Source organism: Salmo trutta, chromosome 15, assembly GCF_901001165.1.
Source record: "Salmo trutta chromosome 15, fSalTru1.1, whole genome shotgun sequence".
NCBI lineage: Eukaryota > Metazoa > Chordata > Actinopteri > Salmoniformes > Salmonidae > Salmo > Salmo trutta.
The window spans coordinates 38,523,326-38,547,393 of record NC_042971.1 but is presented as its reverse complement, the minus strand read 5'-3'; the positions used below and the strand labels follow the sequence as shown (position 1 = coordinate 38,547,393).

The window sequence follows — 24,068 nt, the reverse complement described above, 5'->3', positions numbered from 1 at the left end:
GGTATATATTAATTTGTGCATGTCCATCATCCATTTTGTATGATGTATTACGAATTACAATTCGTATGATATGTTATGAATTTACTAAATGTACAATATGTTACGAGTTTTCTAAATGTATGATATGTTTACGAATTCTGAATTGTTGTGGCTACTGTTAGCAAGGTGGCTAATACTAATGTTAGCTAGCTGACTAATGTTAGCTTGGCTAGGGGTTAGGGTTATAGGTTAAGGTTAGGAGTTAGGTTAAAGGTTAAGGTTATGGTTAAGGGAAGGGTTAGCTAAAAGGGTTAAGGTTAGGGTTAGGAGAAGGGCTAGCAAACATGCTAAGTAGTTGCAAAGTAGCTAAAAAATAATTAAGTAGTTGAAAAGTTGATATAACCTTTGGGTTGCTAGACATCCGCGTTATCATTATTCATTTTTGCCTTAAGTAGCCTTCTGTCTTATGCACCATACCAAACGTTACATATCATACTCATTTGAGTGAGTCCTGGATTGACATTTAATATGTTACGTCTAGTCTATGCGACCAGGCTGCAATTCCATATCCTGTCAAAAGTTCCCAGGTTCCTATGAGTGTATGTGTGTAACATGTGTCCATTGAATTTCTGGTCAGTTGAATTTACTGCAACTTCCAGTGCAATACATGAATTGACTGGCATCTAGATGGCACCGCTCCTTACTCGCTTCTATGTTTGTTTTATGATTTGCTTTTATAGTGAAAGCTTACTTACATACTGTATTATACTATAGATGTACGTGTATATGTTGGGGTTGGATCATATTTCTGTTTGAAAATCAATCCCCATATAGATATTTCTGTGTGTGTTTGCATCTCTGTTTGTGTCGGTGTGTCTATTAGAGAGTGCTTTAGGTACCAAGGTATCCTACAATATTGTTTAAGACAGAAGTTAAAAGCATCAAGCATCATCATCCTCACCCAATATCCCTGAACCCCTCCAAAATTCAGTGATTATAGTAGACAGAGAATCTCAACTCCTAGTGGTGGTGGACAAGAACAAAGCGCCAAAGTCTTTCTCCTACTACAAAGGTGGCCAATGCAGTAGTAACATACAAATTCCCACCGAACCCTTTCTCCCTGAAGGTCACACAATTCAGTGTTTTCATTGCCAATGCTATCTTCCATCTGAGAAAGGACAGTTGGAGCCAATGAACCCAATGAACCCTCTATATTTTGAGCAGTTTCTCACTGAGGAAACATGAATGAAAAACACACACGTTTCAGCAGCATTGTTGGAAACCTCACATAATTCTGGTATCCTTTATTTCAAGATATCAATGAGTAGGATGCAAACAGCAACACCGGCGTGAATAGGTGTGTAAGTGGGGATGATGACTAAAGGAGGGAAACGAGGGTCCACTGCAATGAGAGGGAAAGGGAGAAAGGCAAACACACTATCTAGCCATTTCCCTTTGATGAGGGCTAGTCGTTCCAGACAAAGACGTGGTGGGATTCCAGAGATGACGAGTGATTGAAAGATGGAGGGATACTCAAATGAGCCCGACAGACAGGGGGCAAGAAAAGGCTTACAGAGGGAGAGCGAGAGAGAGAGAGAGATGGAGCGAGACAGAGAGGGAGACGGAGGGAGGAACTGGCGAGTGTCAGACAGACATGGCAGATGCTCACGTTTAAAGCTCCTTTCTCCACTAGAATTCTGGCATTGCCGGGCTCCTGATCTGGCTGATCTGCGATTCATCTTTTACTGCAGCTTTCCTGGAATCCCAAAATTGTATTTGGCCGGACCAGAATGTGAGCAGTATGATTATATACAGTATGATTCGGAGCCCTGTTTGTGGGGAGGGAGGGAGGGAGGGAGCGAGCGAGTGAGAGAGAGGGAGAGCGAGAGAGTGTCTGTGAGTGTGGGTTAAGGAACCAGAGCAGGTGCAGTAATATCAGACTGCAGAGTGACTGTGGAGTCCAGCTGTAGTCCTCTCTAAAGCTGGGGATGGATGGGAGCTGGAGCATGGTGCTGGGTGCTCACAGGATGAAGACCAATCCCAGATTTGGTAGTAGATTAGTGCAATCTCCACAGTACCATGCATATGAACGTGACGGGACTGACAGCTTCTCTGAGCCAGGCAAATTCATGTATCAGGATCATTATAATGGATAGATTCAAATAAATGGCAATAGAAACGAAGGTAAAACAAACTAAATTGCTGTCATTTCAGCTGCTTGATGCGTGTTAGATTTAGTTGGCTAGATAGCAAAGGAGAAGTAGCTAGCCTGCATAACTACATGGCAATTATTTGTTTACGCAGAAACTCCTCAAAGTTCGTAAGGTTCTGGAAGTCTAGATCAATCATAATAACTACCATTATACAACTAATAAACACGACAGAGATGAGGGTTTCAATAAGAGACTGTGCTGTGTGTCTCTCCTAACAGCCCTCTCATCTCCTCATAGTACTCAGCTTGTGTTGATGAGCTCCTCTCCATCTGATCGAAACCCAGACATGAATTTACTAAAAACTCAAAAAGGGGAAAGGTTCATCGAGGATTTAGACTATAGTAAACAAGAAAGGGAGGGAGACAGAGAAGTAGAGTTGGATTTAGAATGCGATCCCTGCTCATCAACAGAGGCGGTTGAAAGGAACAGAGGAGGACAGCGATAGGGAAAAACAGATAAGCGACATAAATGTTTCAAATAAGTGGTTTAACGGAACATGAATCATACACAACAGTGAGGGAGGGAAACAGCAGAGCTCCCTCCAGTAGCATCCCTCTCTCCTCTGTTCCGCTGGCTGGCCCAGAAACAGCAGAGGTAAACATTTCAGACAGGCTGCTCCATGCTGCTCGCTCTACTTCAGGGGCCTCATTTATCAAAGTGCGTGGGTAGAGAAAAGACTCTAAAATATGCGTGTGCCAGTTTTCCCGCAAATGTTGTTATCAATTTTGAACTTGTCCGGAAAGTAAGCCTATCTCCACGCAAAATCTCAGACCATGCGTACGCACAACTTCTAGTGGTTGATCAACTGTATTGCAAGCAAATATTGTTCTTTTGAGGGAAATGGAGGTGTTTGATGCATGGGAATTATAATAATGGTATGCTAAAGAAAACCTTAAAACGTAATGATAAAACTGATGCATTTGGCGTTGGCAAGGAGATCGCATAGCAGCATGTCTGTTAACCCTAATGTGTTTCTTTTACTTATATTATATAAACCTACATCTTAATAATATTGCAGGGCATGTCTCTCCTTTTCTGACATGACTGATTTATTCCTGCTACACAACAAATATTAGTCTACCATTTATCCATTGCTTATTACTCAAAAGTAAATAGACCGGTAGCCTATTTAAATGTGATAGTATGGGTAGGATACAGTATTGCTGTGCGATTGGAGTGCACAACGTAGCCTATTTAAAGTAGCTGTCCAGTGTGTCCAGATTACTATGAAATATAATCTATAATTAATTGCAATATGAGTCATATAGTTTTGCTTACAAAATATGGTAATGAACTCTTAAATGTAACAAAATGTAATCGAAAATGTAATCTACATAATACCTAAAAGTAATGATTTATTATGAGAGGGCCATAAACAATAACTAGTAACACTGCATACTCCAAGAAAGGTTCAAATCTCACCTTTCTGGTAAAAATAGTTATACATTTCTGAGGTGTAGTCACTTTTGAGGACACAAGCTCAAGTACACAGTACAAATATGAAAGATTTTATATGATGTATTTCCTATTCAACAAAACTGGATGAGTAAGGCTTGGAATGACTTATATTTGTTCTAAACGTAGTATAATCAATTAACAAAACAACTAACTATAACATTTCACCTTCCTTAGAACTGTAAAAGACATATTTGTGAATTTAGGGTTAGAGAAAATGTGCATATTTTCTTAAGGTCTCTTGATCACAACGTCTGCCCCAGTCGCTGTAAACGTCAAACAGAGCTCTAGCTTGGCTTCATCCATGAAGAGCACACTTCTTCAGCGTGCCAGTGGCCATTGAAGGTGAGCATTTGCCAACTGAAGTCGGTTACAACGCCGAACTGCAGTCAGGTCAAGACCCTGGTGAGGATGACGAGCACACAGTCTGATGAAACCCACAGTTTCATCAGCTGTACGATTGGCTGGTCTCAGACCATCCCGCAGGTGAAGAAGCCACATGTGGAGGTCCTGGGCTGGCGTGATTACATGTGGTCTGCGGTTGTGAGGCCGGTTGGACATACTGCCAAATTCTCTAAAACGATGTTTGAGGCGGCTTATGGTAGAGAAATGAACATAACATTCTCTGGCAACAGATCTGGTGGAGATTCCTGCAGTCAGCAAGCCAATTGGCCGCTCCCTCAAAACTTTAGACATCTGTGGCATTGTGTGACAAAACTGCACATTTTTGAGTGGCCTTTTATTGTTCTAAGCACATAGTGCACCTGTGTAATGATCATGCTGTTTAATCAGCAGGGGGATGGCTCTATCTTCTCCTTATACCATGCTAATTGTCATGGATCTCATCTGGGTTTGCTATACAGTATGTAAATATATTCCACTCAGTAATAGACCCCAACTACAGTATTTGTTGTCACTCTTAGACACTGGTGTCTTCTCAGACAAAATATGCGTTAGCAATTTGGGGAGATGTTAGACTACCATTATAAAGTTAAAGGGGTTGGTACACTCTATCTCTCTCTACTGCACCTGCCGTCTCGACCTCTGAATGCTATGAAAAGCCAACTGACATTTACTCCTGAGGTGCTGACCTGTTGCACTCTCTATAACCACTGTGATTATTATTTGTTCCTGCTGGTCATCTATGAACGTTTGAACATCTTGAAGAACAATCTGGCCTTAATGTCCTTGTACTCCTATAATATCCCCCGGCAAGGTCAGAAGAGGACTGGCAACCTCTCAGCGCCTGGTTCCTCTCTAGGTTTCTTCCTAGGTTCCTGCCTTTCTAGGGAGTTTTTCCTAGCCACCGTGCTTCTACATCGGCATTGCCTGCTGTTTGGGGTTTTAGGCTGGGTTTCTGTATAGCACTTTGTGACATCTGCTGACGTAAAAAGGGCTTTATAAATACATTTGATCGATTGATGATTGTATTCATACAGTCCTGGTTCATTGCTTCATAATGCTACTAAATATCTTCAATGATATCAGAGGCATTGTAGGTTTGCCTAAAAATATATGTACATATTTTATTGCCATGCAATTTTGTTTGCATATAAAACAAACAAATGCTCTGCATTATACAATAGAGGAGTTCAGAGCAACAAGGAGGGGGCAGGGCAATGTTGCAGGTAAATTTGCATAAAATACGAAAGGATAGTCAGATCCTGTTTAGAAAAGGATCCTGGCTTAGTGTTCTGGAGTGTGTGCGTCTTTAAGCTTCTGCCCCCTCCTCCCTGAGGAACTGCATTTTTCCCATTGTCATTACTGCTACCCTCTCTCTCTCTCTCTCTCTCTCTCTCTCTCTCTCTCACACGCACACACAAACACACCTTTCCTCTTTCCACACTCACATGCCCTCTCTATTCCTCAGCTATCCAGAGGGGAGGGATGAACTCAGCAGCACAGACAGCACATGACAGTAGACAGACATAGCCAGCCAAGATGATCCCCAGAGATTTAGAAGTGGGAGGGATATCAGTGTGTATGTGTGTGTGTTTTTGTTTGCATGATGTGTGCTGTTTTGTTTGTTTGTTTATTTGTGTGCGTGCATGTGACTGAGTGATTGAGTTTCTGTCTGTCTGTCTGCCTGCCTGCCTGCCTGCCTGCCTGCCTGCCTGCCTGCCTTCCTTTCTGTCTATGACATGATGGTGGCTACCAAATTTCCCATGGCAACGCGGGACACCAGCAGCAGGTCATGCTGGCCTTGCCGTTTAGAGTGTGTGTAAATTCAGGCTCACAGAGCCAGCCGAGGCAGAGTGTGTCTGTGTCTGTCCCTCGAGGGCAGGCTGTCCTGTTGGATGAGAGACTCAGCAGCAGCCCAATGGTATCACTGAGGAGTGTGGTGTGTTGCTGTGCCGCTCCTCTCATCATGGCGCGTTTGCTGCACATACTGTACCACACATGCTGAGCTTCCAGTGCCGGTATATACGCTCTCTCTTCCTCTCTCTTTTCCTCTCTCCTCCCTCCCTCCCTCCCTCCCTCCCTCCCTCCCTCCCTCCCTCCCTCCCTCCCTCCCTCCCTCCCTCCCTCCCTCCCTCCCTCCCTCCCTCCCTCTTTCTTTCTTTCTTTCTTTCTCTCTTTCTTTCTTTCTTTCTTTCTTTCTTTCTTTCTTTCTTTCTTTCTTTCTTCTCTCTCTCTCTCTCTCTCTCTCTCTCTCTCTCTCTCTCTCTCTCTCTCTCTCTCTCTCTCTCTCTCACACGCACTCACACACACACAAACAACAAACAAACACACACACACAAACACACATGCACACGCAGAGCAGAGCAAAGCAGAGCTAAGGTATTGTCTGGGACTCCTTGCTGAGGGTGTTTGTCTGAGACAGTAGAGGTGGTTGTGTGTGTTTGGAGCTCTGGGGGGCCTCTCCTCCATTTAAATTTTTCTTGAGCACAAGGTGTGTATGTGTGTGTGTAAATGCGCACGTGCTTGTACGTGTCTGTGTGTTCACGTGTGTGTTGTTAGCCAGTGAATGTTCATGTACTGAGTGCACTGAGTCACCTTGGTTACTGAAGATTCCAACCAGAGATGATGAAGCCAATGGCAGGTTACTCTAAATGCACAACTAGTTTACTGTAATTTTCTTATGCTTGCAAAAATAGAAAAGAATTGTAAGGTAATATACAAAAAAAGTAATACAAATTTACTATGCACGCAAGTGTACACACACACAAACATATACATGTAAAATATACAGTACATTTCAAAGGTTTGGACACAAGCTACTCATTCATGGGTTTTTCTTTATTTTTACTATTTTCTACATTGTAGAATAATAGTGAAGACATCAAAACTATGAAATAACACATGTAATCATGTAGTAACCAAAAAAGTAACCAAAAACAAATCAAAATATATTTTATATTTGATTCTTCAAAGTAGCCACCCTTTGCCATGATGACAGCTTTGCACACTCTTGGCATTCTCTCTACCAGCTTCATGAGAAATGCTTTTCCAACAGTCTTGAAGGAGTTCCCACATATGCTGAGCACTTGTTGACTGCTTTTCCTTCACTCTGCTGTCCAACTCATCCCAATCCATCTCAAATGGGACTCCCAAGTGGCGCAGCGATCGAAGGCACTGCATCTCAGTCCTAGAGGCATCACTACAGACACCCTGGTTCAAATCTAGGCTGTATCACAACCAGCTGTGATTGGGCAGTGCACAATTGTCCCAGCGTCGTCCGGATTTGGCCGGTGTAGGCCGTCATTGTAAATAAGAATTTCTTCTTAACTGACTTGCCTAGTTAAATAAAGGTAAAATAAAAATTGGGTTGAGGTCAAGTGATTGTGGAGGCCAGGTCATCTGATGCAGCACTCCATCACTCTCCTTCTTGATCAAATAGCCCTTACACAGCCTGGTGAATGTGTTTTGGATCATTGTCCTGTTGAAAAACAAATGATAGTCCCACTAAGCACAAACCAGATGGGATGGCGTATCGCTGCAGAATGCTGTGGTAGCCATGCTGGTTAAGTGTGTTGAATTCTAAATAAATCACTGACAGTGTCACCAGCAAAGCACCCCCACACCATCACACCTCCTCCTCCATGCTTCATGATGGGAACCACACATGTGGAGATTATCCGTTCATCTACTCTGCGTTTCACAAAGACACGGTGGTTGGAACCAGAAATCTCAAATTTGGACTCATGACAGATTTCCACCGCTCTAATGTCCATTGCTTGTGTTTCTTGGCCCAAGAAAATCTCTTCTTCTTATTGGTGTCCTTTAGTAGTGGTTTCTTTGCAGCAATTCTACCATGAAGGCCTGATTCACACAGTCTCCTCTGAACAGTTGATGTTGAGATGTGTCTGTTACGTGAACTCTGTGAAGCATTTATTTTGGTTGCAAATTCTGAGGCTGATAAATCTAATGAACTTATACTCTGCAGCAGAGATAACTCTGGGTGTTCCTTTCCTGTGGCGGTCCTCATGAGAGCTAGTTTCATCATTGCGCTTGATGTTTTTTTGTGACTGCACTTGAAGAAACTTTCAAAGTTCTTGAAATTTTCCACATTGATTGACCTTCATGTCTTAAAGTAATGATGGACTGTTGTTTCTCATTGTTTATTTGAGCTGATCTTGCCATTATATGGACTTGGTCTTTTACCAAATAGGGCTATATTCTGTATACCACCCCTACCTTGTCACAACACAACTGTTTGGCTCAAACACACACCTTAACAAGCACACCTGATAATTGAAATGCATTCCAGGTGACTACCTCATGAAACTGGTTGAGAGAATGCCAAGAGCGTGCAAGGCTGTCATCAAGGCAAAGGGTGGCTACTTGGAAGAATCTCAAATATAAAATATATTTTGATTTGTTTAACACTTTTTTGGTTACTACATTATTCAATGTGTTTTATTTCATAGTTTTGATATCTTCACTATTATTCTACAATGTAGAAATAGTATAAAAGTCCAAACTTTTGACTGGTACTGTATATGTAGCATATTAATGTGTTATTGGCAGAATACTCATCACATAAATGAAAGTTAGCCATATTGTCATCCTCCATTAGTTGCTGTCACTCAGTTATGTGTGCTAGTGGAACAGAAAGCCAGTGGTACGGCCGGGTGAGAGGAGGAAGGAGGACGTTTATTTGGAGTATATTTTTGGTTCCAACTCCATGAAAGATTCATTGGTCACTCAGTTTGAACAATGCCGAGGAAGAGGAGCAGCCAATGCAGGGTGGAAGAGGGAATATACCAAACAAGGAGGGTGTACTACATGTGTGCAGTGTGTTTATCTGTATGTGTGCATGCGCGTGCACATGTGTTTGCGTGTGTATGTGTGTTCACTGTTAACATTTTAAAATATGAGACACCAAACCCGTTCACAGGGATGGTTAACTCTCCAGGTTCCACTAGTCCGTACCGATCTAGATAAATCCACCTTCAGTTTAGTGCCCCCCATTTTTGGACAGAGGACAAATCTCCCTACATCTTGACTCTCTGGTGCCTTTAGGACAGTTTAGGACTTTAATGTTAAATGAATTTAATGAGAATTGCAGCGGTTTGGATTGAATGTAAATAATTGTACTTGTGGTGTTTGAAACTGTAGTGTTGATTCTGTAATTTGGTGAAGATTTTTAATTGTTGTATTGCTGTCCTCGGGGCACCATTGTAAATGAGACCTTGATCTCAATGGGTTCCACTGAATAAATAAAAGTGCCTGTCACATGCATTCATTTTCCTTTTGGAGAAACCCAAAACCGCTCTGTTTCCCATGCGTTGTATGATTGAATGCTTTTTCCTGGGTCTTTGAATGCGTTTGTTTTAGTGTGAGCAGCCCAGTGGTTGGCAGTAATTCATGTAGTATCCCAGTAGGGTTCCTCTCTGACCATACATCACATCACAGTGACTCAACACACTGTATTCTCTTGCCTTGTTTCCGTCATAAGAAAGGTACATTATCTTTTCTATAGCCAAACAACAACAACAAAAACAACAACAACAACAACCATATACACCAAATACAGCATGGTAATCATGGTTGAAAAACAACCATATACACCAAATACAGCATGGTAATCATGGTTGAAAAACAACCATATACACCAAATACAGCATGGTAATCATGGTTGAAAAACAACCATATACACCAAATACAGCATGGTAATCATGGTTGAAAAACAACCATATACACCAAATACAGCATGGTAATCATGGTTGAAAAACAACCATATACACCAAATACAGCATGGTAATCATGGTTGAAAAACAACCATATACACCAAATACAGCATGGTAATCATGGTTGCTCCCAATCTAATTTCATAGTAGGCCTATATGGATTTCCATAATTCATGTTTGTGTAATTGGCTGGTAGCCTGAGAGCTGACTGTCTATTATCTGGAGAATATATAAGAATGGCACTCTCTGCACAGCATATGGTATCTATTTGTTACAGATATACCATGACAATTAAGACACGATGTAGGTGTACACAGAAATACTAATTAAGCAGGGTAAAATTGGATCCGTAGCATGTTAACTTTCCCATTCAGATAATAATGAACGACAGCGCTAACATCCCCCTTTGTGAATATTTAGTAGATGGAGAGAGACACATGCAGACAGTGTTGCTAGGAGACCACACACTCAGTGACTGGCGTGAGAGACTGGCTGGTTTCACAGGCAGCCCTCCCCCAATTCTTACAGTCCAGCTTCTTCTCCCTTTTCACTGTTTGTCTATCGTCTCCTCTTTTCTCCCTTTTCTCCATTTACATATCCCCTCTCTCCCTTTCTCCATTTTGCTATCTATCTATCTATCTATCTATCTATCTATCTATCTATCTATCTATCTATCTATCTATCTATCTATCTATCTATCTATCTATCTATCTATCTATCTATCTATCTATCTATCTATCTATCTCCGTCCCCCTCCCCCCTTTCTTTCTCCCTCTTATCCTCGCTCTCCCTCCCTCCTTCCCAGTCCTTCTCTCCCAGGCTGATTGGCTGCAGCGTGTCGGGCTTCCACGGCGTACAGTCGGGCTTGTTAGAGTGTGGTGAGGGTGACAGTGTGGATGCGTGCGGCGCGGGGTCAAGCCATGATAGCACACAGTGCGGTGCTGTACAGTGTGGCGGTGTGGTGGAGCCCCGTAACAGGCCAGCACTGTGGCGTGACAGACAGCAGCCCCATGGCCCAATAGAGCAGACGGCCTGACAGCCAGGTTCTCTCTCTGCCACCACTGGGAGGCAGGGTAGGAAGGAGGGAGGGGAGGAGTGGCAGGGGAAGACAGGGAGGGATGAGGGAGGGAGAGAGAGAGAGGCAGGGCGAGAGGGAGGGAACGAGGAGAGAAGGGGGAGACAGGAGGAGTTTATGTAGGGCTCATTGTCTCGGGAGCTCCGTCTCCCACAAACAACCCAGATGGCAGCGAATGCACAGCGTGGATTCAGAAGTCATCCAAGGTTGAGTTTAAATAGGAGATGTAGAAACAGCCACAGACACAGTCCTTTGACACCACAGATCCTCAATATACTGTAAGCCTGTAAGGTTAGCCACTCCCTTTTTACAACGAGAGATGTTTCTCACAGTAATTATTGTTTGGTTAGTTCAAACTGTGGGCATATCTCATTTTCATATTTTTCTCAATTAATTTACTGTATCAGTTCTCTACCTTTTAATCAGTGAGCATTTGAGGTTATAGCTTGAAGGGTTTTGTGTGTGTCCATGTGTCAGTGTGTGTGTCCGTGTGTCAGTGCAGTGTGTGTGTCCATGTGTCAGTGTGTGTGTCCATGTGTCAGTGTGTGTGTCCATGTGTCAGTGTGTGTGTCCATGTGTCAGTGTGTGTGCATGTCTGTATGTCCATGTGTCCGTGTGTTTTGTTTGCTCATGTGCCTGAATGGCTACATTATCTACAGCCTTGCATGCAGACCCAGTTATGTGAATCACGCCTCCATCTGCCTCCATCTGCCTCCATCACGCCTCCATCTGCCTCCATCACGCCTCCATCTGCCTCCATCTGCCTCCATCTGCCTCCATCTGCCTCCATCACGCCTCCATCTGCCTCCATCACGCCTCCATCTGCCTCCATCTGCCTCCATCTGCCTCCATCTGCCTCCTAGCTCTAATGAGGTGGATTTGAATGACTTCTGACCCTGTAAATGCCTCTTAAACTGCTTTAAAAATCCCCAAATTGCTGCTTTAATGTGTCAGTGTGTGGGCTTTGGTTGCATATATACATTGTGGGCTGCATACACAATATAGCCTATATTGTGTGTGTGTGTGTGTGTGTGTGTGTGTGTGTGTGTGTGTGTGTGTGTGTGTGTATGTGTGTGTGTGTGTGTGTGTGTGTGTGTGTGTGTGTGTGTGTGTGTGTGTGTGTGTGTGTGTGTGTGTGTGTGTGTGTGTGTGTGTGAGAGAGCGCGTGTGCACAAGTGAGTGTCTGCGCATGTGTGCATGCATGTGTGTGCGTGCCGTGTGCTAATACTGTAGCACATGTAAGAGCTGAATAAGACTGCATGTGAGTGCTGCTTTTGCCTCCACGATCATTTAGGCTTTGATAAGAACATGCTCTAGGAGTACATGGTGTGTATGGTGTGCTGCTGTATGGTGGAGTAGTGAACCTGATGAACCATCTCCCATGCAGTGTCCTAATCCTCAGCACACTTCTCAACAGCTGTAATGCGACAATTACAGGGCTGCCTGCTCAGCCACCAGATCCTGGAAGCCCAACTCAGTGGCCCTGTTAACAGAAGGCCGACCTACACTTTCTCAGCTCCCTAACCTAATTAACACTGAGTCACACAGCACGCTACACCATACTACGCCACACCACGGAGGGTAGCCAGGCCGCAGCATGCAGCGGGGCATTGTGGGTAGGGAGGCCAGGGCTCTGGACAACAGGAGTAACGGGAGCTACGATGACACACAGGTCCATCTCAGAACCATGATGGGATGACACCGCTCTCTGTATGATCTCTCCAAAACAATATAGTTGTTTCAACTTATTATTATTAAGTAACTGGTTCCACAGCCTTTTTTTTGTTTACTCAACTTTTCATTCAAATGTTACTTGAAATTACAATTTGTAGTTGGCCCAAACTTATCACGGCTCAGGAGTACGGAAGTACGGAATAATTTTTTTTTAATGAAATGTATGCATTCACTACTGTAAGTCGCTCTGGATAAGAGTGTCTGCTAAATGACTAAAATGTAAATGTAAAAAATGAGAAGATCCAGATGCAGACAGTTCGAAGTAACACATTTTATTACAAAAACAGGGGGCAGGCAAACGACAGTCCGAAAGGTACAGATCGGCAGGCATGCTCAGGGTCAGGGCAGCTCCAACTTGAGAAAACGTAGGCAAAAATTCTGTCAACTTAAAATGATTTGTTTGCGCAACTTATCTCATATGTTCATTCAACTGGAAATTATTATTTGGGCATCTTAACTAAAAAAGTCTGTGCAACTGGTTACACACACACAAACAGTGTTTTTAACATATACTGTTTTCAACATACATATTTTGACATACATAATTACATTGTGCATGTTCATTTTTACAGTAGTTATTATTCAACATGCAATCTACCTGGGATTTGAACTCACAACCTTTTGGTTCACGGCATTCCGATCTTCTATTCATCTGACTATTCTCTAATTCTTACATTCCAGCTTCTTCTCCTTTTTCACTGTTTATTTATCGCCTCCTTTTTCTCCATTTACTTATCCCCTTTCCCTTTCTCTCTATCAATCTGTCCCCACTTCGTTTTTTGTCTATTCATGTTTATCTCTACCCTGCTCTCTTTATCGGCTTCCCTCATCTTTCCCAATACCTCCTCTCCTCTCTCCCTCGAGTTCCTGCCTGAGCTGCCTCCCTCCCTCCCTGTCTTTCTATGCATCTCTATCCATCCTACTCTTGAGGACTGTTTATCTCTCCCCTCCTCCCCACCTGTATCTCTCTCCCTCTCTCCCATGCCCACTCCTCCCTTTCTCACTCTCTATATCTCTTGCTATCTGTGTCAATTATCAGTTAATGTGACTATTCTCTCCTAATTGATTTTATTTACTTATTTCAGCATTTATGGTTTTCTGTATTAGTTGTGTAATGTTGGTGGGCATATTACTTTGTTTTAATTTGACTCCTTAATCACTATAATAAATACAATTGTTTTACTTTAGAGTACTTTTAACAAAGCTGAGATTTACTTTGGAGTGCAAGGTGTAACAGTACATGTGGAATCAGTCATGGACACAGACAAGGTGGCGCAGCAGGACGAATGATATGCCATGAACCAGGAGTTTTTGAGTTCAAATCCCAGGTGGCGACATGTTGAATAATAATTACTGTATAATGAACATGCACAATGTAGTCATGCATGTCAAATATGTAAGTTGAAAGCATTGTATGTCAAAAGCAGTGCGTGTGTAGCTAGTTCCACAGACTCTCTTAGTAAAGATGCCCAAATCATTTATTTTTATTTGAATCAACATAGGAGACAAGTTGAGCAAACATATCATTTTAAGTTGACTGAATTTTCTCAAGATTTTTTTTTTACAGTGCATACTGTATATGGCTCTGCTATCTTCCATTTATTGTAATCGGATTGAGGTTGAGATTTATATTGGTTATAAGACATTAAATTGGCTATCCCAACCTGTAAAAATATGTAAAGTCCAACATGAACAACAAAGTACGTAGACAGACGTACAATAGGTTACATATAATCTAATGGAGTAAATTTTGTTTAATTCCCTGTGCCGTTGGAGAAGGGTTGGTACAGTTATGTGTGGATTCCTTGAGTGCTATATTAAATGTGTACTAGTAGACCATTATTGATTTTGTCCACATTGGATGTTGGCATACTTTTGATCCAGTGTTTGTGAGGCTTCTCAAACCAAAACCAATAGCAAGGAAAGAGTGTCCCGTGCAGTATAAGTAAAACCACCAAAAGCCCCTGAACTCTCACACTGACAGCTGTGCTTTTCTTAGCCAATCGCAACACTGTGCTTGCATACTCCAATGCACACAACACTGTTGGGCATTTAAATATCTGCCTCACAACAAGCCTGACTCCTCATGTCGTGGTTACGAAGCCTTGTGTGCGCTACATATGACCAACCACATTACTGCCTGGGTAGCAGACAGCTCTAGTCAGGCGACCCCAAGGCCCCCAGCCAGAGAGCAACACAGCAGTTGGGTTACCATGCTTACTCAGATAGTCATAATTGGATAATGAACATATACTGTAAATAGTGTTTTCATGTGATCCACTGTAGGTTGGGCATTGGTGTAAACAACACAGTGGCTGAGTAAACATACAGTACCTGTGCCTTACTGTCTGGCTGCCTGGGTGCCTGGCCCAATGCACAGTTTGTTTTAGCCTGGAGGACAGGATATCCACCATGACACAACGAGCCTTATTAGCAACGTTTCCTGCATTGCGGCGTATCTGGATGCTTTCCCATGTTTTGGTCAGATATTTTGTCAGACATAGTTTATAATGCTGCGTCTCATCTGGGTTTTAACTTTCCCCGCTGATCATAACTCCTACCCTGAATCTCTCCTGGTCTGTTCACCTGTATGGAAGAGAAAGACCCCAACGTGGTCTCGGAGTATTTCATTTCATTCTATATGTAAATCTGAGACACTCCATTTAGTATGATATGTGATGTTTCGTATTATATGTATTACTTTGTGGATGTCCATCACCCATTTCGTATGACATGTTACGAATTACAACTCATATTATATGTTATAGATTTGAAAAATGTACTATATGTTACGAATTTGCAAAACGTGTGATATATTACGAATACTAGCTAGTTGGCTAGGTTGTTAACTTTAGCTAGCTGGCTAGGGTTAGGGGTAAGGTTAGGGTTAGGATTATGTTTAAGAGTTAGGTTAAAGGGTTAAGGTTAGGGTTAGGGGAAGGGTTAGCTAAAAGGGTTAAGGTTAGGGTTAAGGTTAGATGAAGGGTTAGCTAACATGCAAAGTAGTTGCAAAGTAGCAAAAAAGTAGTAAGTAGTTGAAAAGTTGCTAATTAGCTAAAATGCTAAAGTTGTCTATGATGAGATTCGAACTCATAACTGTTGTGGTTGCTAGACGTTCGCGTTATACGCCTACCCATCCACCACGACCAACCATCCTACTTTAATTTTAAGTAGCCTTTTGTTTTATGTAACCATACCGTATCATACTAATTTGAGTGTCCCAGATTTACATTTACTATGTTACGTCTAGTCTATGAGACCAGGCTGAGGAGCCAGGTACTATAATCGTGCTGTGACTGCTACTGCCCTACATACAGCATGTCGACATGAGAGCCGTGTAACTGTGTAGGGGAGCTGTGTAAAAGGAGAACTGGAAGTGACTGTCATGTCAGCTCAACATGTAGTAGATGACTATTAACAATGCCACTGTCTCCGTCTTCTCTGTGTCTAGGTGATTGAAGTGTGGCCTGCAGTGACATCCATCCCCTTCTCCCTATTGGTCTTCTATACCATGAGCTCTGGCTCCGCCCAGGATGTGGCGGTGGAGCATTTCTTGCGTGACATAGAGAGGCGGGGCAAGCGGCTACATTGTGCTGTGATTGGTTGCGAGGAGCAGCGTCCCCGTGGCGACATGAACCTGCTGTATCGTAAGAGCCGGCTGGACTGGAGGCACAAGGACCAGGAAGGCAATAAGAAGAGGTGAGCAGGGGGGAAATATCTCAACTCACAGCAGCGTGCTGAACTGGAGGGAAGGAATGAGGTTATTCAGTTGAGTTGAGTTGTAAATCTCTGAGCTGAAGTGGAAGAGTTTTATCGTTCATATTTTATGTGTAACCATGTCGAAAGGAAGTAGAGAAACAAGAGAAGAGAGGAACAGAAGATCAGAAGGGAGGAGCTTTATTGCCTTCATTATAGGGACAATGTGGCCCATTGGTGCCTATGTAGATTATGGCAAGCGTACACACACTTACACACCCGCAGGCACACACACACACACACACACACACACACACACACACACACACACACACACACACACACACACACACATACACACAGAGCTCTGCTCTTGGCTTTTCTTCACGTAATGCAATGAGACAGAAAACAGTTGCATCTCTGTTCTCCATGATGAACAGGCTCAGTGCTGTTTTCGCTGCCTGCACTAGCCTCCCCCCTCTCAATAGGAAGGTGTACAATGACATTGTCTCCCTGCTGGTTCACTGCTTCATAAGGGATGATGGCAGAGTTAAGGCACATCAGTAGGACAAGACTACTCATTGTGACCTATAAACAAGGCATGCATTTAGATGTGTGTAATTTGTTCCGTTTTATCGCACTTGCTTCCTCTACCTCAAACAAACATGGCAACCTGCACTCAGGGATCACTCACAGGCAATAACCTCCTAAATGAGGCTTTTGATTGCATGCTCGGAAGCAAAACATCTCTTCCTCCTCTCTTCACACACGAAGAGACCCAGTTTACCTCCCTCTCTCTCTCTCTCTCTCTCTCTCTCTCTCTCTTTCTCTCTTTCTCTCTCTCTCTCTTTCTCTCTTTCTAATACACACATACACACCAGACACACACATATGTGTGCACCCACCCACTCAGTTCCCACTCTTTCAAAGCAGGGAAACAAAAGGTGGTCATAGCATCCAGCTCCATTCCTCCGGTCCTGCTAGGGAAGTCAGATCTGACCCATTCATCCCCTTGTTCCTTCCTCACCATGGTTACCTCTCCCCTCCTTTCCTCTCGGAATGGTCTTGGAATCGGAGAGACAGGTTGAAATGGTGATGATCCCATAGTTGACACACTAAGTAGAGGCTTTTTAAATACTGTGCTATACAGCCAATATATCCCTTCTCGGCGGTTGTAGTGAAGAACGGTTTCATTTCAGGTCTTTTCATGGTAATTGCTGAGCACAGTGTTTTTCTACTGACTTCAGCCACTGTTGTTATGGCCGAATCACCTCTATAAAGGTTCATTTACAGAGCTATACCGTATATTCTATATGTAATAGCTCCAGATTTGGACCATGTCAGCTGCAACTCCCCATCCCATTTAATTGTCCGTTAAGGTACACCGTTGTATGGATTCTGCTCAAATGTAATCAATCATTAACTTGATTGGTGAGATATTGAGTTTGTTTTCTCCTATTAGGAAACCAAAGATGTTCTGAATCTGTGGCATTCCTGCATGATGGCAGTTTGGATGAGGTCATGATGACCTTCAAAAGATCTTCAGGGATTATCCATTTGACGTTTTTGAAGTAAAATTGGCTTTAGAAAGCAATTAAGAATTTAGTTGTCTGTTTAATCAAAGGAGCAGTACAGTAGTTCATACATTAAATTCCGATGTATTTACTTTTCATCAAGTAAACTCCAGTTGAGATTTTTATGCTGCACTGCCACACCTTTCTTCAGGCACTAAACGCCCCTCACACATTATATGTTTTAAGGGTGCTTTTTCCTTTGTGCGCTTGTTTGTAGTATGTTTAGTACTTTGGCAAGCAATACCATGTGCATTTTCTCAGGTTTTGAGACAAACCACTAAACAAATAAACAGGCAAACCAGTTGCCATGGAAACAGATACAATACTTGGCAGAGGTCATGATGAGTGTAGTAAAGGGACAATGAAATAGAACAGATAAAGAATTAGTTAGAGAAACCCAGTAACACGGTAACGTACACACAGGAGGATTATAGTCAGAAAGGAGCAGCTAGATTTGGGAAGGCTGGGTTTTAGGGGAAGCAATTTCCTAATTGAATGTGTTTGTGATCTAAGGGAGCAGATGTGGAGGGATAGAAATGGAAGTATAGAAGAGTTCTGAAGAGGGAGCCCCCCCCCCCATGCAGATACCGGCACAGCTGCTGCACTGCCTCGCCCAATCTCTCATCATTCACTCTCTAACGGGAAACTACGCTCCCCGTGCCATCCATGCATGAGGAGCTGTGTGTGTGTGTGTGTGTGTGTGTGTGTGTGTGTGTGTGTGTGTGTGTGTGTGTGTGTGTGTGTGTGTGTGTGTGTGTGTGTGTGTGTGTGTGTGTGTGTGTGAGTGTGTGTATGTGTGTTAGTGAGAGAGAGAGAGAGAGAGGCAGAGGAGTAGAGGGAGCCGTAGGACTGCAGATTCAATTGAATGTAAGCTATGTAGAGACCATTTTTTTTACAGAAAAATAAAAAAGGAGAGAGGCAGAAAAGGGGAAGGCAACACAATGGGAAAATAAATGAACGTCCTTCAATAAGACGTGATTAACTGCTGAATGAGGGAATGTTGTTCTTCCTGTGTTGTTCAGCTCCAGCCAGAAGGACCCCTCCTCAGCCACGGTGGGCAAGGTCCGTGACCTGGCATCCTTCCGGCGCCACTTCCGCATGGGCTTCATGACCATGCCTGCCTCCCAGGACCTGTCCCCTCACTCCTGTGCCTCCGCCATGGCTCCCCGCTCCCAGTCCTGCCACGCCGTGGGCGCTGGAGACACAGGTCTGGAGAATGGGGAAGATTACTCTGACACCCAGTCGCAGCACGGCGGGCGCTGTCCCCCTGCTAAACCCAAACGCCATCCCAGCACCCGTCTTAGCTCCTCCTCGGACCCCAGAGCACCTCACGCCCCACCGGACGCCCCTCCGCCACCCCCGCCCACTCACCCGCAGGCCAAACACTCAGAGAAGAAGAACGGTAGGCTATGGAAACAGTAATGAGGGTAGTGAAGTGGGGAAATGTGAAAATGTGTGTTAATATTATTGTCCCCGTTGTAATTATTGAATTATCTCTCATTCATTGCTCTCTCCCTTTCCCCTGTAGCCATGAAGAAGTCTGACTCAGGGGACATGTCCAAAAAGATGCCGCCTTTGAAGCCCAAACGAAGCCCCAGTACTCAGCTCTCGTTTGAGCCCCCAACTCCCCGTGTGCCCCCTCTTGCCACGCCCATCCAGGGGGGCGAGGTTCAGCCTCAGGGGGACGATGAGCCCGTCTACATAGAGATGGTGGGCCAAGTGTTCACCAGGGAGAGCCAGACTGCCACCCCTCACCCTGTCACGCCCGTAGCCACCACGCCTGATTCAGACTCAGACCAGAGCGAGGCCATCTATGAGGAGATGAAGTACCCACTGCCAGAGGACAGAGAGGGACACAAACGCCTCCCTCTCAAACACGAGAGACTCAGATCCTCCAAACACCACCACTCCTCCTCTGGCACGTCCGCCCATCTACCTCGCCCCTCCTCCTCCCCCTCCTGCTCCAAACCTAAAGCCACAGTGTCCATCTCCCACTCCTCGCCCCTCCCCTCCTCCACCTCCTCCACCCCTGTCCCCCAGCCCCTCTCCTCCAGCCCGCACCCCCCACGAGCCCCTACGCCCTACCTCCTCCAGGGGAACAAATCAGAGACAGAGTCCAACAGTAAGATCCCAGCCCCCTTCCCCAACCTGCTGCAGCACCGACCCCCGCTGCTCGCCTTCCCCCAGCCTGCTGCTGCCTCCAGTGGGGTCGGGGTCCAACACAAGGCTGCTTCTGCCAAACTGGGGACCATCAACATTCAGACCTCCTCCAGTATGACAGCTCCGTCTAGCACCTCCTCCTCCTCCACCACCCCCTCCTCTAACCTCCCTGTGCCCCTGTCAGGCTCTAAGGAGTCTAAGGACAGAGACAGAGACAGCCAGCTCGGCCCTGCACCAGGGCTAAGGGCCAGGAGCCACTCCACACCCCTGCCCCCTTCCTCTAAGTCCACCTCCCCCTATTCCCACCACCACCACCATCCCCACCCTCACCACCGCCCCTCACACTACCACCACTACCGCAAGCCAGAGAGAGGAGACTCGCCCAACCCCAACACCAACAACAAGAATGGCTCGGAGACCTTCTCCAAGTCCATTGCCCAGACCCAGACCCAGACCCAGACCCAGACCCAGGGCTCGGGCAAGGAGGGAAAGTCTGTGAGCTTCTGCTTGAAGTTAGACAAAGCAGAGAGGGACAGGGACAGAGAGAGGGATAAGGACAGAGAGAGGGACAGAGATGGTCACAGGGACAGTCACAGAGACAGGGACAGTGACAGAGAGCGACACAGGGAGAGAGACAGAGAAGCAGGGTTCCACTTTACCTCCTCTCAGGCTGAGAACACCACCAACAACCTTTCATCCCAGACCAGTGCCAGTTCAGCCACAACCTCGTCCTCCTCCTCTTCCACCCACTCTCGCCCTCACTCTCGCTCCCAACTCCACCGCTACCACACCCCCCATGGCCTACCTGCCTACAAGCCCCCCTCCTCAGACAGCCCCCTGCTCTGGACCTACCCCTCGGTGGGCTTCCGGAGACCCCCGGCATACGACAGCCTGCGAGGAGGGTCTCATCTGCCCTCCTTGCACCACCAGGGTCACGGGGATGTGGCCTCCAAAAGCAGCACGGTGCCTGGGCCCGTCCAGGGGAAGGCTGGGTTCATGCCCTGGGACAACAGTGGCTTTGGAGACGACGGGTCTTACTTGCCCATGCAGAGGAAACTGTCCTTCAGCCAAGGCAGCAAAGAGACAGAGAGAGAGAGTAAGTTAACGTGCTGGACGGCATCATGGGTTTGAATTGAGTATTGAAATGTATCAGAAGTTCCTCAGATTCCTGGGGAAGGGATAATCAGACTATTAGACTGTAGCTAAGTGACATCTGTCACTACACTATACTTTGTCAATAGATGATTATTCCATATTTACTCAACAATTCCCTCTGACATTCCCCTCTCAGAGGATGAAGGGCGGGCGTGGAATGGCAGTGCCGATGCCCTCCTGAGGATAGACAAGGAGGACCTGGGCCCTGGACGTCGAGGAGGAGGAGGCCACTCTGGGATCCCGGTACGCTTCACTGGAGGGAGGGGGCTGGGCCACAGTGAGTCCCTGACCGGGATGGAGGGGGGGTCCTTGGGGTTCCGAGCCCTGCCTAGAGGGGGTCTCCCCCTCCCCTGCCAAACCTTTCCAGCCTGCCGCAATGGAGGTAAGCACTAAGACACCCAGCACAGACTCCTTCACCCAGAATATTTTCAAGGAAAGGGGTATGTCTAGGATTTCACTAGCGCACAACAATCGCTTTAGAAAAGAGACAACATAGCAGATTTATCTGAAGATCCTATTACGTGCATTTCTTAAATCCTCAGTCACATCATCATGGTGTTATGGGTTAAGATCATCAGTGGCAGCATATGTAGTGCCAGAGCTATATATACACACACACAGTCTGGCACATCATACCTCCCCCCACATGTATGCATAGTTGCACATAGATACATGAAATAATGCACTCCATTTTATACGCACAGCCATTCTCCCTGACAACATGAACAGCACAGTTGATTTGTGGTTATAGACAGCTATATGAACAGTGCTTGTTTTTTCTGTTCCAGAACTGGGTCGATTGAGCCGCTCATCATCCACCTCTGGGGTGAGACAGGTGGGTGGAAACGACGTTCAGTGGCAGAGCAGCCTGCCCCATCGAGAGGTACTGAATCAGGTGAATAATACCTATTATTATAATGACGATGATTATTAGAATGAAGATGATCTTTGGTATTACTGTGATTACTGTCATTTGTACAAGTAGTAGTATTGGAATTATTCTGTAGAATATGGCCATTCTTATTATTCCCTGTGCTGATAGCAACAACCCTCCTCCTGAGCTATTTATAGTGTGGAGATATGTTCAGTGAGCAGAATAAGGTTGCGCCTTAAAGAATAAGTCCAGGGGAGAGCGATGCTCTAATTGACGTATGCAGAGATGCGTGGATGTAAGAAGTATGCTTCTCTACAGTGTTTTGGGGCAGTGAGACACTGTCCAATAGCGTTGCATTTTGCCCAGTCACTTGGCTGCATCTCAAATGCTGACGCAGTTCGAGTGTGCTGTGCTGTGCTGCAGAGACTGTTCGCGTGTGCTGCGTAACCCTCCCTTGCACGCCACAGGGAGCCACAGGCTCGAATATGGTGCCACACTGCCGCCTGGTGGCAGGCTTGGGTGCAACACGTTCTTATGGCTATTGTGGTTGTTGGGCTTGGTCTTCAGTGCTACAACAGAGATTCAGTGTTTACAGCAGGGATGGGCAACTTTGATGGGGTTGGAGGCCACAAAAAAATCTGAACTCATCATGAGCCACAGTGGCTCACGGGTCTATGTACCAACATCCATACCCACATATGCAGTCTACTGATTTGTGCAATCAATCCATTTGTGCAGTTAAACTACTTAACTCTCTTAACTAAATGCTTTATACCAGCGTTTTGGGGCCCCTAAAAGAGATTTGGTTGGGGGTCACCTCCACCTTGAGGGCAAGATATTTTACTGGCCCCGTCGTGACGTCGTAGAGAAAACATTTTATTTGCAATTCTACACATTTTGCCATGGGGCGGAGACAATATATGTACATTTTCTAACACATTTCATGCAATTTTACTCATTTTGACAAAACTTATGCCATGTTAATATGATATCTGAGTGAGAGTGACTAACAAAATCAATGGGGCACATGCCCTGCATGCCAGATTGGTATTCGGCCATGATTACTACAAGTTTAGATAGCTGGCTAGACGTAACCTTTTACTGCAGTGGGCTTAATCATGGTCACACAGAGTCTTTCTTGATAGTCTTAAACAAATCTACTTTGAAACAAAAGTATACACCTCACACACATGGTTATGGGCTTAAAAAAATACATGTCAGATATAGAGTTGAAAGTATTACATTTTGAGTTTGCATCCCAATATTACTCTTTATACACAGAAGACTGAAATATAACAAAACCGTTTGACATAGAAACACCGGATTTTCAGTGTTTTTATTTTTTTTAACATTCCACCCATGATGCCACTAGAGGGAGATTTGGTTATTTGATCTCACCAATCAAAAAATTGTTAGCTGACATGGCTAATTGAATGACTGTCAGTGACTGACATAACAAGTAACAAACTGTGACAAACTGTATTCATGCATACCCCACATTAGATTTTAGGTAAAAAAATCTTTGTTTAACTCCTTTCCTTCCACCCTCCCTGCCTCTCTCTCTGTCCAGTTGCATGGGCTGTCCCAATCCTCCCAAACGCCCTGCAGTCCTATCCTGTCCAGACAGCAGCAGCAGCTCCAGCTCCACCAGCAGCAGCTGCAGTTACAGCAAAAGCTCCAGCAGCTGCAGCAGCAGCACCACCTCCAGCTGCAGTTCCAGCACCTGGCCCAGCTGGCCCAGGGACAGCCTCCCACCAGCGGGGGCGCTGCCACGTCCGCAGCCCAAACCCAGAGGGATGGCAAGCTGCTGGAGGTCATTGAGAGGAAGCGCTGCCTATGCAAAGAGATCAAGGCCCACCGCCGCCCAGAAAAGAACCTGTGTAAGCAGGACAGCATGCCCATCCTACCCAGCTGGAGACGGACCCCTGAGCCCCAGAAGACTGGCATGCCCCCCTGTCAGAGGCCCCAGGCTGTGGTGTGGGACACAGCCATCTGAAGGGGGGGGGGGGGGGGCATGTA

At 45.1% G+C, this 24,068-nt stretch overlaps 2 protein-coding genes across 3 annotated transcripts in view; one reads left to right on the top strand and one right to left on the bottom strand.

Annotated features, from left to right (window-relative positions):
• LOC115148293 (diacylglycerol O-acyltransferase 2-like) overlaps positions 1-11,667 on the bottom strand; it is a 24,361-nt gene extending 12,694 nt beyond the window's left edge. Inside the window, exon 1 of the mRNA XM_029690230.1 lies at positions 11,559-11,667. Coding sequence (XP_029546090.1) covers positions 11,559-11,667 — 109 coding nt within the window. The remainder of the gene's footprint in view (positions 1-11,558) is intronic.
• LOC115148971 (neuronal tyrosine-phosphorylated phosphoinositide-3-kinase adapter 1-like) overlaps positions 1-24,068 on the top strand; it is a 25,865-nt gene extending 1,797 nt beyond the window's left edge. The window contains exons 2-7 of one of the 2 annotated variants that reach the window (XM_029691337.1): positions 16,042-16,289; positions 18,883-19,262; positions 19,389-21,116; positions 21,312-21,557; positions 21,964-22,070; positions 23,620-24,068. In XM_029691337.1, the coding sequence (XP_029547197.1) occupies positions 16,102-16,289; positions 18,883-19,262; positions 19,389-21,116; positions 21,312-21,557; positions 21,964-22,070; positions 23,620-24,045 (3,075 nt within the window). In that variant the 5' untranslated portion in view covers positions 16,042-16,101 and the 3' untranslated portion in view covers positions 24,046-24,068. Of the gene's footprint in view, positions 1-16,041; positions 16,290-18,638; positions 18,728-18,882; positions 19,263-19,388; positions 21,117-21,311; positions 21,558-21,963; positions 22,071-23,619 lie in introns of those variants that run through there. The other variant, XM_029691338.1, reaches the window with a different exon arrangement.